General features: G+C 36.6%; 1 protein-coding gene across 2 annotated transcripts in view; it reads right to left on the bottom strand.

Moving 5' to 3' along the window:
- LOC130607069 (secretory phospholipase A2 receptor-like) overlaps positions 1–18,032 on the bottom strand; it is a 36,311-nt gene that overhangs the window by 7,464 nt on the left and 10,815 nt on the right. For both annotated transcript variants that reach the window (XM_057423850.1, XM_057423849.1), the window contains exons 8-23: positions 16,569–16,726; positions 15,117–15,224; positions 12,010–12,122; positions 9,833–10,002; positions 9,341–9,543; positions 8,899–9,044; positions 8,497–8,581; positions 7,466–7,598; positions 7,003–7,038; positions 6,314–6,471; positions 5,013–5,077; positions 4,510–4,613; positions 3,026–3,168; positions 2,107–2,224; positions 1,103–1,233; positions 408–552 (exon numbers count right to left, since the gene is read on the bottom strand). In XM_057423850.1, coding sequence (XP_057279833.1) covers positions 408–552; positions 1,103–1,233; positions 2,107–2,224; positions 3,026–3,168; positions 4,510–4,613; positions 5,013–5,077; positions 6,314–6,471; positions 7,003–7,038; positions 7,466–7,598; positions 8,497–8,581; positions 8,899–9,044; positions 9,341–9,543; positions 9,833–10,002; positions 12,010–12,122; positions 15,117–15,224; positions 16,569–16,726 — 2,016 coding nt within the window. The remainder of the gene's footprint in view (positions 1–407; positions 553–1,102; positions 1,234–2,106; positions 2,225–3,025; positions 3,169–4,509; positions 4,614–5,012; positions 5,078–6,313; positions 6,472–7,002; positions 7,039–7,465; positions 7,599–8,496; positions 8,582–8,898; positions 9,045–9,340; positions 9,544–9,832; positions 10,003–12,009; positions 12,123–15,116; positions 15,225–16,568; positions 16,727–18,032) is intronic.

An 18,032-nucleotide genomic window follows, 5' to 3' on the forward strand; every position in this document is an offset into this window, starting at 1 on the left:
CCCATCTGCACTACTCGTAGAAATACATTTTCTAGAGTCTGTTCCAATCTAAAATTGCAAATCCCCCCCCCAATAATCATATATTCCTCAAAATTACCCTCATTTTTCCTTTTGTGATTTCATGCAGTAACTCTGCTGCCATGACAGAAAACATGAAATTTCATCTCTATTCCTGATTCTACGATAGGTAACAAAAAGCTCAAAGTTTGAAAGAAAACAATTTTTTTTTTAGAAATTAATTCTATATCACAGCTATTAATTAATTAGTGTAGAGCTTGTCTGTCTACATATCAAACAATCTTAGAAATCTCTTATGTTCTTGGTTTTACAGACACCTATAACAAGTTGCTTCTGGATGAAAATAAAGTATAGCAAGAAAAGAGAAGCAAAGCAAAACAAAACCTTACCCTGATCCTTTTGGCAGACAAACCCAAAATTTTTCTGACAGTTTTCTAAGTACCATTTTCCCGTAAAATAAAAATTAGGGTTATTTGATACCACTGTACATAGTGGAAGTTGTTCTTCGGCGTTTGCACTGTTATAGCGCTGTCTCTGCAATCAATACAGAGCCTAATATTAAAAAAGACACTGTGTAAAACCAATAGATAATCATTACAGTAAAGTTGAAAGAATAATTATCTGAAAGTCACTATTACAAATATTTAGGTAGAACAATGAACATACAATACACATACAAATAAAGAGAATTTGAAACAATAAGCTTACTTTCACTGAATTAACTCAAATGCTGAAACAAGTATGGATTAACACTGTGTTAAACAATAGAAATATCGAATTCAGAATCTTATTCCTAAATTTTGCTCAGACCCAGCATATGGTACTAACCATATAATTCAAACTTTGGTGCTTAAAAGCAACTGCAAGAGAATATGACTATAGCCACAAATTGCATAAATAACTGTCTCGATCATCTTTTTTGCTACATGTAGTTATACCCATAAATTTGTGCCTACAGCTGTCTGAACATGAAAAGATTAAGAGAAGATGAAGTTGCTCTAACAAGTTAGGCCTTGTCTTTGGGACATGATTTTGATGGCTAAAACAACCTCATGCTGTTCTTAAACCCCCTGGAAATACTCACACGCACTACTTCAACTGGAGACCAGTTGGAATACATCGGAAGATTTTCATTCACCCACTTCTCATAATCATCACTCTGGAAACCTATCCAAACATTAGTTTTCTGTCCAAATAGATTCATTGTTATGAAAGCTAGAAAATGAAACAGGAATAAAATATTAACAGGTAACCACTTACGGATAGATGAAGTCTCTTCCAACACACTAAAGCACTGAAAAATTTCATTACTAATCAAGGACACTACATAGGTACTAGGAAGTAAGAACATGAGCAGTATTTCAGTGTCATCTAACTATAAATTCAGTTAAGCTGCTTAATTTCTGTTGAGTTAAGGTCTAGTCCACTAAGAAGTCTTCCATAAATGTTCACAGCAGCTTGAACAATTTATGTATTAGTTCAGGGTACTGTCCCATTGAAAAAGCTTTGCTCAGTTTTAGTTGAAAGTAAGATTTCTCAACTAAAGATAGCCAGTGAGATTCCTCCCACCTCCAAATAAGTGATTTTACAAACGTATGAAATTCAATCCCAGATTTTTGTAAATAGGGAATATAAATACTTCCCAAAGTACTGGCATTTAGTTCTGACAGTTAAAGTCTAGCACTGTGCTTATGTGCTGTATTATAGTTCAGGTTTTAAGCACTATTAAAGGAAAAAAATGAGATTGCTTTCATAATAGTATGACATTGCATTCATAATGTAGAAATTTTACATATCAAATTCTTAAATGAGCATTCCATTATATTTTTATATTTCTAATGCATGGTAGTAAGCACAAAAGAACTTATAATTACTCCTCAAAATGTACCTGTCACACAGCTCAGTGATTATTTGAACCTTTATATTTTGGGAAATCGGGAAAGAGAAACACTAACTTGTTTAAAGCAGTGGAACCATGAGTAGGATCTGAATATCTTTTTTCCTAAATCACTATCCAAGATGAAACTTTACCACAGCATCCTAACAAAGAAGAAATTTTATTTATTTAACAATATTTCAGTACTCAACCTTGTTCCAGTTCATCTTCAAGGGAAGCAAGCGATCCATCATAGCTACTGCAAAACACTTGTGCAGAGTACCAGTTCCTTAGATGCTCTGGATCTTTTGGAATTTGTATCAAAAAGCACTGTTCAAAAACCAAACAAAAAAATAGGGCTTGTTTTAAAAACTATTTATCAATCACCAAAAGTAATCACTAAAACATTTCACTTAATATCAAATATTTCATGAGTTTCTGTCCTTGCAATGGATCTCTCCAACATGCTTGGTATCAGTTTTCAGCTGTGATCAGGCTTGGATTCAAATCAGCTGTTTAAAGGCAAACACAATCTGGGTTAAATTTATCCTTGTGGTCATTGCAGTTCAGCACTGGGATAAATTGGCCACCTCCATGCATACTGCTATTAAGGAATGCGTGTATTTATGAGAAGCGTGATGAAATAATTGCCTTTTGACGTTCAATTGCAAATAGACTTTGTTTTATAATTATCTTTGATAAACCCTATTTGAAAAAGCATCTTGGCAAGGATGACAGCAGTTAGGGATCCATTTAGTACAGCAAGGGGTCAGAGATCTGTTTGGAGAGCATAAAAGACTCTTCAAATTGTCGTAAGTGGAAAAGAGAGGATGAAGCACGTTTTTTATGCCAAATGCACAAATACACTCAAGATAGCTTTTGCATATCTGAGTATTCATTTCCTTGAACTAAAGTAAAATTTTTGACACCTTATTAAGACACCTTATTCTCTGTGCAAAGCTACTTAATCAGTCCAAACCTCTTTATCACTGTTTCAGTAGTTAAAACCTAAGGGCCCTGCTTTCAAAAAGGGAGAAAATCTTCAAACATTAAATAAGCTTTAAGTGTCCCATTTCTGCCATAAACATGGAAAGCATTTTGAATAATCAAACAGCAGAAAAAATGTTATACTTTCAATCCAAAGTGCAGCCAGCCTTTGGGACATACTCCTTGTTGGCTCTGGTCTTTTGGGATCTCTTTCTCTATTTTCCATGCAAATTTACGTTTGCAAATACAGGGAAGAGAGACAGTACAGTTTTCGTCACCCCAGAGTCCTGTGTAAAAAGAAAAATCACAGTTCAATACTGGCTTAAGAATTGGAACGAGTTTTTCCTTAGGTAGCTTAGACATTGTTAAGAAGGGTATCCTTTAGTGGTTGAGTAAGATGACATTCCACATCAAACACATTTGAACAAATCACATTACAGTGGATTTGATGGTCCATGGGGCTCATACTTTTATCCCCAGTTTGATTTTATTAAATTTAACCAATTCCTCTACATTAAGTCACATAACATATGCCTGTGCGGTCATGTATTTGGAAAAAAAAAAAAAAAAAGAGTATAGAAATGATGCCTTCCAGATAAAATAGTTCAAGTGCCTTAATATTGAATTTTTTTGGCAAGATCCAGGTACTGACATAAAATGCTGACCTGCTTAGGAGGAAAATACATTTTTCAGAGCACTGAACAAGCTGTTGACCAGCTCCCATCTGCCAGCCAGCTGAGCGGTTAGGGTGGGCATCTCTTTCTTTTGTCTGATGTTAGCTATAGTAACGCCAAACTTAACAATTTGAAAGTCATGAATCAAAACCCCAAGATTACATGTGGTAAAAAAAAAAAAAGAAGGTTTTAAATCTTTTCAGTTTTGGCTTTTGAGGCTGAGATTACAAGGGAGCAGCAACTGGATTTTTTTTTTTTCCAGCTCTTCTCACAAATACAAAGCTGGGTATTTTTTCTTTCCATGGAACCTGACATGTTTACTTTATCATATGACTTGCAGATCTTCAGAAAACAGACACTGTGAGATGACAAAAATCACTGGGACCAGCAGCACTGTATTTTATTTTTTTTTTTAATTACTATAGTAAAACACAGTTATGTGGTGATGTAAAGGCTAGCACCAAGAACACAGTACCTCAAAATCCCTCAGCAGATGGGGCACAGGACATGACTTTGATAGATCAGAAATAAGCTAGAAACCTGAGTATTTGAAGTTGTATGCTGATGTAAAAACAGTTTAAAAATGTAGGAAAAATTGCTGCTCAGCCCATCTGGCTCATTTGGTTATGTGAAAACTAACTGTGAAAACTAGCAATGCATTAACATTTTTGCTGCGCCACATAACAGATTCTTAAGTAAAACTGAAGTATCAGTATCACTGGAATTTTTGTATTTTGATATTAGAGAACTGGAACTATTAATATACTTTTAAATCCCACAGATTAGTCTCTGGGCATATTAATGATATTTCACTATTCTTTTCATAACCATAAAAGCAGTTATGCAAATTATAACCAGGGACTTGAATATAGATTGCACTTCCTCAGAGCATTATAAAATATATACAACCCCTCTGGCCAACAACTTAGCAGCAAAAGGAAATATGAAATAAACCTGTTTCTGATGAAATGAAGCCACATCTTTTCCCTGGTTTCTCCTGATCTCTTTCCCTCCCTTCGTTCCAGTTCTGGTATGTTACTGGTGATTCATCTCTCCAGCTGCACAGAAATGTTAAGAGTGAAGTTACACTTTCTCCTATCTTTACCTAAAAATATACTCTCCATTACAAGCACTTGTAAAGAAGATACAAGGTAAAAAGGGCCCCTTTATTAACTAAGCATTAAAAAAAAAAAAAAAAAAAATCAGACAACGAACAACAACAAGGTTGATATTCATGCATTCAGCTTGTCTCTTTTATAACCCTTTCAGAAGAAATACTGTAACACCGAGATAAATTAACTGTAATATATTCTGAATTATATTTAATGAGAACCGACGTTATCTCTTGGATATCCCACTCAGTTATCAAACTATTCTAGTGCATCAGACTGAATGGCAGCCTGCAAACAGGGCACGCCAAGTGCTACTAACGGCAGCTGAAGTGTAGGTATTCTTACCGAAATTCATCACTGAAGTTTTCGGTGTGCAATCCAATCCACCAGTGAACATCACTGTTTGATAGCTATAAAAAAAAAAACATTTTGCCATATGTTTAGCTGTTGCTGTCTTCTTACCAAAGCATTAACAAACTCTAAACTCAGACTCAGTGTCCAGACTAACAGAATTTCTATTTGGTTCCAATGGGAAGAACAGGTGCTAAATCCTGCCCATGTTAATTTATGTCACTTCAGTAAGGTTATTCACGTAAGCAGAGCATTATTTAGCCCCATTTCCACTGGACTGCTGATATATCTGCTGTAAAGTAAGAATTTATGATTTTGTTAATTTGCAGCCTATCTGGCTTGAAAAGGACTGTACACTTAGACCAGAATTTGTTTTTCCCCAATTCCTAAAAAAATAAAGTAGCAAATATTTCCTTTTAGCATTAATATACTTCTGGATGTTTCCAAGACATTTTCTATGAATGTTTACTGAGCTTGTATATCTCATACAAGAGATTCCTAAAGATCCTTTCCAGACTGACTGTTGCTCTCATGGAAGGCTCTAGACCTTCAATCCTAAAAGGCAAAGTATTATGGAAAATCACAGAAATAATGTAATTCAAACACCCACTGTGCTGACTTGATTCTGCCTTAAGCTATGAACAGGCTTTACATTCAGGGTTAGCCACTCAATAGTCACAGTTTTGGGGTCTTTGGAAAAGAGCTGCCAACAACAACAAAGTTCTGAATGTTCAGGATACTGGAAAAGCCACCCTGAAAATAATATTCTTTTTTTCCAGAAAGAACTGAAGTACAGCCTATGTTGTGGCACCCACACTGTCCTTGGAGTTACAGTTAGGACTTCAACAGCCTACACCTTATACAGCAATCACAAATGAAGGAATTACACATTTCTGACGAAGAAGAGATTCAGGAATGCTGTTCAACTTGGTATTGCCTGCCCCTTGAGTTTAGTTTTCTAATCACAGCACTCAGCCTACACATGACAGTTTTTGAAGAAACAGTGAAAAATGTGATTTCAAATTCCATGCTAAAACCTTCCAGGGTCTTTTGAGGTACAGCCACCCACCTGCACATTAGCAGAGATGATTCTGATATGTTACTGGCTTCTTTAGCTAAATAGGGCTTCAGGAAGGGATGTGGAAAATGAAGACAGCAAAAGAATTATTTCTAAAGTAAAATGTGTTTGGGACTCTGTCTGGAGCAACCAGCAAGAAGACATTCCAAAAGATGCAGCGGAAAATAGCCAGTTACTGCCTGAGGGTTTATTTCTTCAAAGGGGTAGGTTTTGTTACCTTCTTAATTTTATTTTGAATAAAGGCTTGTTCACCAGAATTATTTATTGTTGCCATTCCACTGCGGAGCCAGCCACAGACAAATTCATACGTTTCCCAGTCCGTTTGACTGACATGGAAGAGATATTCTGCTCCTTGATAATATGACCATGGCAGCTCTAGAAAACAATGAAAAGTGTCAGTAGTGTGCAGTGGTAAAAACTCATTTCAAGTCTTATTCTTTGTAACCACCATGGCCTGCCTTTAGCCATGTGTCAGAGGACAAATATGCCACAATTAACAGCAAAGCCATATTTAATACAAATTTTGGGGGGGGCTGGGGGTGGCTGAGTGGAGGAGCAGGAAGGGAAGCACTAAAAATGCACTGTATGTTTAAAAATCATTCTGTAGAGTAGTAATATTAAAAGAGTTTGCCCAACTGTTGCAAAAAGGCAGCTCTAATGCAAGGGAGAGGTTATCAAACTCTTGTCTTATTACTGGCAACATTCCTTTACCTAATCGAAGCAGTATCTGATGCTTCAGTGTTATTAAGCAAAGGAGTGCAGATTTTGATCAGTAGCAACTAGTTTCTACAAAATTCTTTAATGTACATTTTTAAATTAGGACATTTTTGTTATTTTTACCAGTGACTTGAATTGTATTTCCAAGTTACAATGTTTCAAGATTTGAAAAAGGAAATGTTTTCATACCAGCTATGTACCAATCTGGGTTCTTTGGTTTAACACCTGCAAAAATACACAGATACATTAAAACATTGCTGATATAGAATGTAAAGAGGTGTTTCATGGAAATTGCTTTCTCTGCTTGGTAAGGATTCAATAAAAAACATTAGGAATATTGCTATTCTTGTTCAGGGACAAAAAAAGGAGCTTAACATGGAATACAATAAAATAAATAAGGAATTTGATTAACTCCTGATAACTAACTGCTAATCATTGCTATCCATTTTTGAACTGACTGGATGTTAGATGTGCTAACTGGCCAAGAAACCCTATTGTTCACATATAGTTTTCCTATGATTTCACCTAGAAGACCAATGAGGAGAACTCCAGATGTGGCTAAAGAGCAGGCTTTTAGGTATTTTTTTTCCTTGACTCTCCTGAATTGCAAGTAATTGGCATAAGAGACAATGTATGTTAATTAACATTTCACCTTTTGGTATTTTGCATATCCATTCACGCTTTTCATTGCAGTGTGCAGGGAAGACTGTTCGATTTACTTTGAACACACCACAGTTTCTTGAATCATCTTCAACATACTTGCCCTCCAGAAATGAAGATACAACCTGAAAACAGCACATTCATTACCTTTTGCCAACAATTCCAGATGAAGCATTTAAAAATCTCAGTACAGAAAAAAAGGAAGCATTTGGAGATGAGTCTATGGTAAGAAAATCATAAGCAACAACTAGAGGTCCACTTCAACTATGGTGGTAGAACCCAAGAACTAGGATCAACAGTCATGTTCTCTCAATGTCCTCAACTTTCCTATCTTATATCAGACTCCATCTGTGTAAGAATAATTGAATGGCTATGAAACCTAACAATTTTTTTACATGATTAGCAGTAGTGGCCCACATAGGCTCAACATGTTGCATGACTGAACTTTACACTCGTATTCTGAAATGACTTAATGGCAGAGCTGGCACTGCTCTTTGAGGCTGAAATCAAATTACCTTCTTGCTTGATGTTTAAACCCCAGGTACTAACCATTAGTGCTCAAGGATGCAAAATAAAAAGTGGTATTAAAAAAGGAAAGACTCAGCTCTGAGTGTAGGCATCAACCTAACAGCTGCAGAACAAATAAAGCATATGTAAGCACAGCTCAAAGGCTTTCCAATGTGTGTGCATGTCTATATATGTAAATATATATATCTATAAACAAATGTTCACTCTGCATATGCCTGGTTCAGGCTAAACACAACGTGCTTTGCAGGAAAGCACGTATCTGCAGGACTTCATAATCCTACCAAATTCCTTTTCACAGTTGCACAGCTCTTTTGCACAGGCTGCTGTTTTCATAGTTGTGTACTGCTAATCCTATTGTAACAATTACTTGGACTATGTGGGCATGAATGCCAAACGGTTTTCCTGGCCAACATTTGATCACAAGGCTTATTTTTTGAACTTATGCTCAGATATGACTTGACCGGTTTCTGAAATATACAGTATGCAGACAGTTACAGGTGTTCTGTCAGACCACTGCCATGTCCCTCCAGAAAGCAGGTTTCTCTTATTAAATCCAATCCAGAACTGTCTTTCTTCTGTCCTATGATGGAAACAAAGAAAAATGTCATTTCTTACGCACTTTTTCCTTAACTAAATCAGAAATTACTGTTTAAATAGTGCAAACACCCGTAATCATTTCTTCTTGAATTCAATGGATCATTCTGCAATATATTTCCTAACATTTTAGTACCCTCGAAGTAAACTCTGGTTTTCCTACTGAAATGCTGAATTATATTTTAAAAGGTGAAAACGTCTTCAGCCAGTAGTAAAAAGGACGGAAGAACTGAAGTTGTGGATAATTTTTACATATTACTATTATCAAGATAAATATTATTGGTGTTAAAAATACAGATTTACCTATCAAAAATTGTATATAATAAATTGTTTAAAAATATCTCTTCATAGATATTGCTAAAACTAGCAAGATGTGCTCCAAAATCTTGGCATAACGCTTCTGCTTCATCCCATGTTCTTCTCATCAGAACTTTTTCATTGTGAAATATCTGCAATAAAATAAACACTGTCATAAATGCTGTTGATTTTGGAGAGCAGTTGTTTCAGAAACCCATAAAAATCAAATATTGTTCACAGGTTTTCCTACACCAAAGCCATATGAATTCCAAATCTAGTTCTGATTCTCAGGACTTTCATTCACTTTCCAAAGCAGCAAGGGATGGTAACTGTTAATTTTTGTTTGCTGGCTGAAAGAAATAACGCTTTCCCAAAAATGTTTTAGGAACAGACTATCCCTAAGCTGGCATGTAGCATCAGAAAAATCCAAAGCAAGTTTGTGACATACCTTGTAGCAGCTGAGCAGATGAGCTTCCGACTCCCATCCAAAATAGCAGGAACTCAAATGCTTTTGAAAAGTAAGTTCAGGTTCTTCGTAAGAGTTGATTTTTTGCTTGCACAATGACATTGCTTTGAAGTTATCACAGCTTTTCACCTCCCAGTAACCAATGGGCTCCTGCCCTCGTATAGCCACACATCCTCCAGAATGGCCTAGAGATGGGAATAAGTGTTGAGTCTCAGAATAAAGCATTTGAAGTTTGCGAATTTTTGGTGAAGTAACTGTTTTATTGACATTGGGTTCTGGATAAATCTAGAATGAACCTATGAAAGTAGCAAATGGTTCCATCAGCAACCAGTTTGTAAGATTGTCTTGGCTGATGAGTTTGTAAATGAACCATGACATGTTCCTCTCACAATAATAAGCCACTGGTGACAGGGGAAAGAGCCCACTGCCCCCCCACCCCCCAGCCATTTCTTTTACTATTGACATGTTACTCACGTGGCTGGTACTTGTTCCAGTTTGTGTAGCTTACAGAGTGATTCCTTCCCGCTGTGCTCAGCCAAAAGTATTCTCCTGTGTTGTTAAGGTCTTGCAAGCCTGTCCAAAAATAAGTTCTCTCAGATTTTGCCATGCTCTGGATCATGCAGTTGATAAAAGCTTGCTCAAACCTTAATAAAATAATCAAGAGAAAAGGTTTGTTAGAATAAAGTAGAACAATTGGTATTTCGGTGAATAGCTCTCATGAAATGATATAAATTATGTGAGAAAAGAAAACATATAAGAGGTACTTAATTTTCTTTATAGAATGCTGTGGGGAACTTCAGGCACAAGTCTGCAGCATAAACCAAAATTTTTACTGGTATTTTTTCCAGTGTTTGGGCACATAAAAGGGACAGTAGATTGAGATATAAGCTCACTGTTTGAACTACAAGATGTAAAGAAATAATATATTAATGATGCACAAATAAAAAGAAGAAACTCCCTGTATAAAGGAGAAAAGATGGCAGAGTCTGAAAAAGCTACAGAAGAAAGAAAAGAAAAAGCTCTGCACAGATGTATCCTATTGGAACCAGACACAAAAACCAGCACTAAGAAACCAGAGCTGAAGCCCTCAAAGCACAAGCTGATCTGACTAGGAAAGAATCACTTTTTCATTCTTTAACTTCTTCATTAAAGTTATATGAGAGATTTACACCTTTTCGAAAGTAGTAATTGTTGTATATAGTAACCCATTTGTCACTTAAAACATAATTTATTCATATGTAATTGGTATAGAATTATACAAAAATGCTTTACTTTATGAGCACATTTAATCAGGTTCCTATGAAAATATATAAGGTAAATTCCCGGTTTGATAAAGAGTATACAGCCTTTTGATTTCACACATTGTTGAAAAGAACGGCTAAATACCATAAGGATGCCATTAATGTAAAAATCTGAATGTATGGGTAACACTGAGAGTGACTGAAAACTCTTAGTATTTTTATTTCCCCTGTGTGTTCTTGTTTTTTGTACCAACTCCCCTTCCTCTGCAACCTACCTTTTAGTGAATATTTTAGGATCGATGGATCAATACACTGAAAAGCTTTTTCGTTTTACACAACAGAACAAACCTCAGCAGTAATTAAAAAAAGAAAGTTAAAGTAAGCTTTTTTTGCCACTCCAGCATTGGAACTGGAAACTAACATCATAAACAGTGATGCCTACACCCAACAAAAATCAAGTAAGGAGAAGTAAGCAGAAAAAGACAGCAGATGTGCTTCCAGTGGCGTGGAGAGTGACCTCAGCTCCCTGTGACATCTGAGCTGCAAATGCTCAGCTGTGTGCTTTACCCTTTTTATCCTATTGTTCTCGTACCACAGTACAGTGCTGTCTGCATTGTCTGAAACCACCTGGCCGGCCCAATTCCCAATAGAAATCTTTCTGTGGGGTAGCTTGTATTTGCCTAAAATTTCTAGCTATCATTCACTGATTGCTGGTGGTTACATATTTCCCACATCCTAAAAAAGAAGGAGGAAACCTTCCCTGCATTTATATGGATGTTAAAGCATGTATGAAATATATCTATCACTATGACCTAAATTTTAATGGGAATCCAACATACAGGGTAAATCACAAAGATAGCAGAGAAAACACAAGCATCTGGACATCTGCAGAGGAGAAAGCTTTTGCTGAGGCTTGAATACAAGTAAAGAGGAACAAAGCAAGGGAGGACAGACCTCAGATGCTTTCAAATATTTACTTTCTCCCCCTAGTTTCTGCATAAAATGCAAACATCAATAGAAACATTTATAAAACATTACTTTAGATTAAAATTGTATATATTTTGGTTATAACAATCAAATATACTTTCATTTTTCAGTATCTTTTCCAAGTGCAATGATAAAGTTTCTTAAAGATGTTACATGTCTCTGTAGAAAGCATTTTGCTTAGATTCCTGCAAACTCATGTGTGCATATTGTTACAAGTGTTTATCAGCCTAACAGTTGCTTTTTACTATATTTTCAATTAAACAACAAAGCAAAGCACAGCTTTGATTTTAGCCAATGTTAGTAATTAAGCTTGCCTGTCACACAAACATTATTTCATACCGGTAATATCTTTTGCCATGCAATACTTTATAAAGTTAGAGTAGCTCTTGTTAGAGGCATCTGCTATCAATTAGGATTAACTACCTGTTCATTACTGATACAAGTGCAGATGGGCAGAAATAACCACTGGAAGCATGTTCAAAACTTCGAGGGGTACTGTCGATTTTGTAACAATATCCACCATGTCTTTCCCATCCCTTAAAAGAAATGAACATTATTTTATAGATTATTAATTATTACATACTTGCTAAAAGCTTGATCCCCTTTTGTACTTTCTGTCTGATCATCACTGACATCCCTACATCCCTTTTCCTTTCTGCTGTGGTTCAAGAGTAGCTACCCTCAATGCCACTGAAAATGTGGGTAAAGAAAGACTCTATTAATGATGCACAAATGAAAACAAGAAACTCCCCGTGCGAAGGAGACAAGATGGCAGTCTGAAAAAGCTACTAAAGTTTAAATCCTTATACTGTGTGAAAAGCATATTAGAAAAGATGAGCATCAAGGATAATGAAATGCATGGAGCTGCTTCCACATAAGCAGTAACTGTGCAGGCTGGGACTCTTCAGCCTGGGAAAAGGAGACGCATTAGGGAGGGCAGACTAGACACAGGCCTGCAAACTGGTAAGTGCCATGAAGGTGGGCAGCTACTTCAGTACAAGACTTTGGGAACATCAAACAAAACTAAACTAGCAGGAGGAAGGCTCAACATGGAAAGAAGGTGGCATTTTTTCATTCAAAGAGTAGTATATTTGTAATGTTTACTAAATAATGTTGTGAAGGTGAAGACCTAGCATGAATTCAAGGGGAAACTTGACAAGCACTTGGAGGAGACACCCAATGTGGGCTGTTAAGATACCACAAACCTTAAAGGGCTCAGGAAATCCCCTGAATGGTTGGGGAATCAAGATAAAACTGGGGGAAGTATTATCTGTATTTGTCCTGTCCTCTTCCCCAAACATCACCTGTGGAGGCAGAACATGAGGCCAAATGGACCCTTATTCTGAGCTGCTGCCCTTCTGCTCTTTATGAGGCTTTGTAGCCTTAATAGCGATTGTCTTCTTAAAAGTACAATTCTCTCCCATTACAGCAGCCGTAAAGACAGATGCTCAATTTAGTACTATACTCTTATCTTTTGATGCACTAATTAAAGTGCAGAGGACTGGAGAAAATCACCAGTACAATCACAGTCAAGTTCTGCACACAGAAACCTCCAATTTGATTATTAAGCAGCTGACAGCTCCACAACCTGTTTCAAAAGCTGGTTGAAAGAAAATGTTTAAAGCAGTTACTGCAGTGTTGGGGAAAACTGCCCAGAGAACCTGACCTTTGCAATAAAATATTTATTCTCAGTAACAGCCTGCTGACTAAAAAGAGTATTTGACCTGCTAAGGAAAGAAAGTGCTAAGCACTTTTTACGTCTTAGGATGACAGAGGAGTAGGGAAAAAAAAAAGAGGGCTCAGGTTTCCGGTAACTTGATATGGACGTTCTGCAAAAACTGCCATCAGCAGAACCACAGAAAATGTTAAAGGCCAGTTCATCTGATGCACAAGTCACAAAGCCAACATGAGATGAAAGCTCAGTAATAACACATAAGACCATAAAGCTTTAGAAAAGCAAACAACTGTGCTGGAGGCCAAAGCTCCCTGAGAATCTACTAGCAATCCAACATGAATGACAGTAAGAGGTTAACAAAGCAAAAGATCAAATGTGAGAAAATAGATACTATGCACATTTAAGGTAAGGCAGCCACAGAAAAATGGGAGGAAAAAAAAAAGGTAAATCTGGATAAAATAAAGACTTAGCCAGAGAAAATTAGGCCAATAACTAAGAACAACAGATACACTAAACAGTAAAAGAGTGAGTGAACTCAAATGTCTGAAATGAAATGTAGCTTTGAGTAAGCTTAGTACCAACTTCTTTTGATTAAATGAATATAACTTTTCACTTTAGAAAGAAAAGGATCTATCAAAACCAAGGGACTACAACAGGATTCAGCAAATATTTGTACAGGGTGTGAAACATCAACAAGCAGGCATTTATCCTGAGTAAGTTTGCCAGACCAGACCAAACTACTTATGACTCGAACTCTTGAGTCTCAATCCTGTGAGGTACCAGAAGTTCAAGTGCTGTCAAGCTCCCGATTACAACTGGAAGTCTGGATACTCTGTGCATTTTCCAAATGGTGAGGACTGTGACAAAGCTTTTTTACACTAATAACACACAGCATTCATGAGTGATGGAATACACTGGTCCAAATGAAACGAAGACAGCTACACTAAACTCTTGGACATGTTACATTAGAACCAAGCAGTAACTTCTGCCTCCATAACAGTATGACCAGATGCTGGATCTGATCACTGTACATCTGGGGAAAGACTGCACCTAACTCCAAACAGTTCAGCTTCAACCTTCTTATAATTCAATTGAACTGCTTGGGTTTCTTGATTTCTCAAGAAAAAGAACAGGAAATTAAAAAAGGAAGACACTGACTTAAAAAGTAAAGTTGGAGAGATTTTTGTTGACAGAAAAGGAGGTTCTCAAAACTACTCCAGAGTTTTGAATAAAATACAAAGTCTCCAAGTTTGCTCTTTTCACACTGTGAAAAGGAACCTATGGCAAATAAAATCACACTTCAACACATTACCTTTTACTGCCAGGATGCAGAGCATAAAAACCTGAAAACCTGCTGCAATGCCCCATTTAGATAGCTGTGCTCCTTCCTATTTGTGTTTGAAGGCAAAAGAAATGCTAATATACGAGTGGAAAAGTTCACTCTCCGTGTCAATGAAAGCGATTGTTTTTCACCCTGACATTCCATTTCAATGTATGAAAACCATGTGTGGGATAAGGCATCGTATAACAGCTATTATTTGCACAGATGGTGAACCAAAGGGTTTTCACTTTTGATCTAGAAAGAAATAGGAACTTGGGTCACAACTGCTGGCAATGCAACAAGCCATGAAAGGCATCTTGAGAAAGCTTTTAATCTTACATTAAAATTTAGTTTACATACTTTTAAGGCAAACAATGAGATTTTTCCTAGCAAAACATGTGTGTCTTTAGAATGAAAAACTAAACTATCTACCTATTTACATGATGTGTCTGGTAGCTACACTTAGAGGCTTCCTATAGAATTCTATTTTAATATTAAGGCTTTAAAACAAACAAAACCCACAAAACCCCTTACTTCTGGACAACTTGATTCCAGCTCAGGAGAGACATTATTGAATTCCCCTGCTTTTTTGCAAACATAGAAAGATCTGTCTTCACATTTTTTAATCTTCCAGCGTCCCTCCTAAGGAATAAAAAGAAGCATATTCTGTACATACTCATACTGTCTTGCATATCTATACACATATCAGATTATTACACTTCCTCCTCCTATTTTAACTTTTCAGTAAAACCAAAGAATTTTTCTCACTCTATTTATTTATCCTTAGCTGGATCATTTATTTCTATCAACACTGTCAGACGGACTTTGCAAATCAATAATGTCTGTTTGAATAACTATTTGGGATGTAATCTACCTTAATTAACAAACACTATGGCCATGCCAAAGCATTTTTCAGAATAGATAGGAACTTTCTTCCTATCTATTTTAATTCTTTGTCAGATTAATCTTTATATTTGAACAGCTCTTACGTAAAATATTACAAAGTTTGTATGATATAATTTTTAAATCTCTATACACACTGCACATATATTAAACTTCCTTTCCCTTTGTGTTTTATAAGCTGAGTAAAATATGGTTTTGTGTATCTAAACACCACAATTTTACTGCTTCCAATGGAAACCCACTTTTCCAGGTCACTCTAACTGTCTTGGCTTTCCTGTGAGTTTAAGATTGCAATATGAACCCACTACTAGAGAGATAACAGAAACTCTTTGTGATACAGTTTTCACACTTAGACAAAACATACTTCAAAAAAAGAATAAAGGATTATAGTGCTACTTACATAAGTCACGTATTAGTGAATTTAAGTACTGTAATTGTAAAATAAATTTATGACCAAATTATTAAAAAAAACAAAACCCAAACCAAAAAAAACCCCACACAACCAACAGGGCCACAAATACCGGTAAGACAGGACATAGTGTTATCTGAACATTACTCCTACTTTTACAACAACTGAACAATTTGGGGTCAGTCTTCCTGCTGTCAATTTCTGTAATTTTATGTAGGTTTAGGCTACTATCTGCTTTTGAAAGATGCTACATAAAATTTATTGACCAGAAGATAAAATAGACACAGCTGACAGTCAAAACTTGAATTTGAAGCTTTCAAGGCAAGAACTGATGCATCATAAATTATGATATAGACTACTTGAATATTAAATTGCTTTGTCTATTAAAATACCTACCCTTATTTGTTCTCTTCCATTTGGCAAGCTTTACATATGTAACATTTTTTATTGAACATAAGCTCAAAATCTCTGACTAATTTTCTGTGCATCAGCACTGCAAACTGCATTAGTTTCTAATGGCTACATTGCATTTATCGCAACATAAACATATTAGGAGTCAAAACCCAGTCATACTACAGGTCATGGTTTAAAAAAATATGCAGTGAGAAAAGAAATTATCATGAGCTAAAATGAGAGTGTTTGTCTCATTCTTTCAAAAAGAAAAGGAAACTTACAGGTCCTTGTGCTGAAACACAGAGCTGTCCTGTTCTTTCAAAGGTGTTAGGTTCCTGGCTGTGCCAGTTAGAGAATTTTACTGGGGTGCTATCTGACCACTCAAAAACAGCAGAGGTGTTCTTACTGTATAACCCAATCCATGTTTCAGTTACATTTTCTGTAAAAGAATGAGTTCAGATTTTAAAGGTGAAAAAATAATGCCTTTTGCTCCTGTAACATCAACACCACCATTAAAAATTATTAATGGAATTTTCACAAGAATTACCTTCATTAGATGGGGGGGGGGGGGAGGATGACAGCTGTATAAACCTTAAGAAAACTTACTGCTGAGATAATGTTGTACTGCCCTTGAAGGCTAAACTGTTGAAAAAATAGATCAACGTACACAATAATATGCTTTGAAATCCTGAAAAATACAAATCAAGGGCACACGCACTTTTTTGAAGTGCATGTGGGAGAAAGCCTGACATGGAAGAGAAAGATTATTTTTTATAATCTTTCATGGCATACTCAGCTTCAGGTTTCTCTGAGTGGTGTTTGTAAGTTCCAGGGACAGCACACTTGTAGCCACAGTGGCTGGCAAACAGGAAAGGCAGGGTTTGTGGTTTGATCTAATGTCTTACTTGGCCAGCTACAACAGCCAGAAAAAGCAGACAGACTTTCAGGCATGTAAGCCCTTCTCCTGAAGAGAAGCCTGAAGAAGGGATGAAATAGAAGCAGTAGACTTTGAAGATGAATACAAGCTGAGAACAATTACATCTATCCATTACAGCATCTCTGGAAACAATTGCATTTGGTATCTATGGAGGTTATTAACACAGATGAGGAAGATGATGAAGTGGTTAATCTCCTAAGAAAGACAGACAGGGCAGCAAAGAGGACAGGAGGTGGGAGGGATGATAATGAGAGATTATGTCCAGTAAACCCAGGTTAACACACCATCCTGCAACCACAGCTGATGGGACAGGGTGACAAAACATGTCACTGTGCCCCAGGTCTGGGAAGCTTAAACTCACGGTCAAACTGTGCAGCTCTGCCAGCACATTGATGTCAGCTGCAGGCACAAAATACTCTCTTTGCTGCTTTTATGACAGCAAAGGTCTTGGCGTCGCTGCAAAGAGCTTTTGTTCATTACGTCCCTTGTTTAATTATACTACCTCTTAGGACAATGTGGACAAGCAGGACCCCTTTGATACACCCTGCTGCCATCAGAACGGATTCTGCCAACAGAGCAGCAGCAGCTGCTTTGCAGTGTGGACAAGGCCAGCTTGAAAGCAAAAGATACTCTGAATTGCTTGTAGCTTCTAGGCAGAATTCTTGCGTAAGGATGATCACAGAGTATTTTGCAACAGTTTTGCAAGGGACCAGTCGAGAACAGGAAAGAACAAAAGCCAGCTTGTTTACTATAGCCTCACTGTGGTTACCTTGTTGATTAATTTCTTTAATTTAAGTATGGTTATTAG

The sequence above is a fragment of the Pezoporus wallicus genome, unplaced genomic scaffold (genome assembly GCF_028554395.1).
Source record: "Pezoporus wallicus isolate ANWC-B61680 ecotype Strahan unplaced genomic scaffold, APGP_CSIRO_Pwel_v1 contig_1181, whole genome shotgun sequence".
Taxonomy (NCBI): domain Eukaryota; kingdom Metazoa; phylum Chordata; class Aves; order Psittaciformes; family Psittacidae; genus Pezoporus; species Pezoporus wallicus.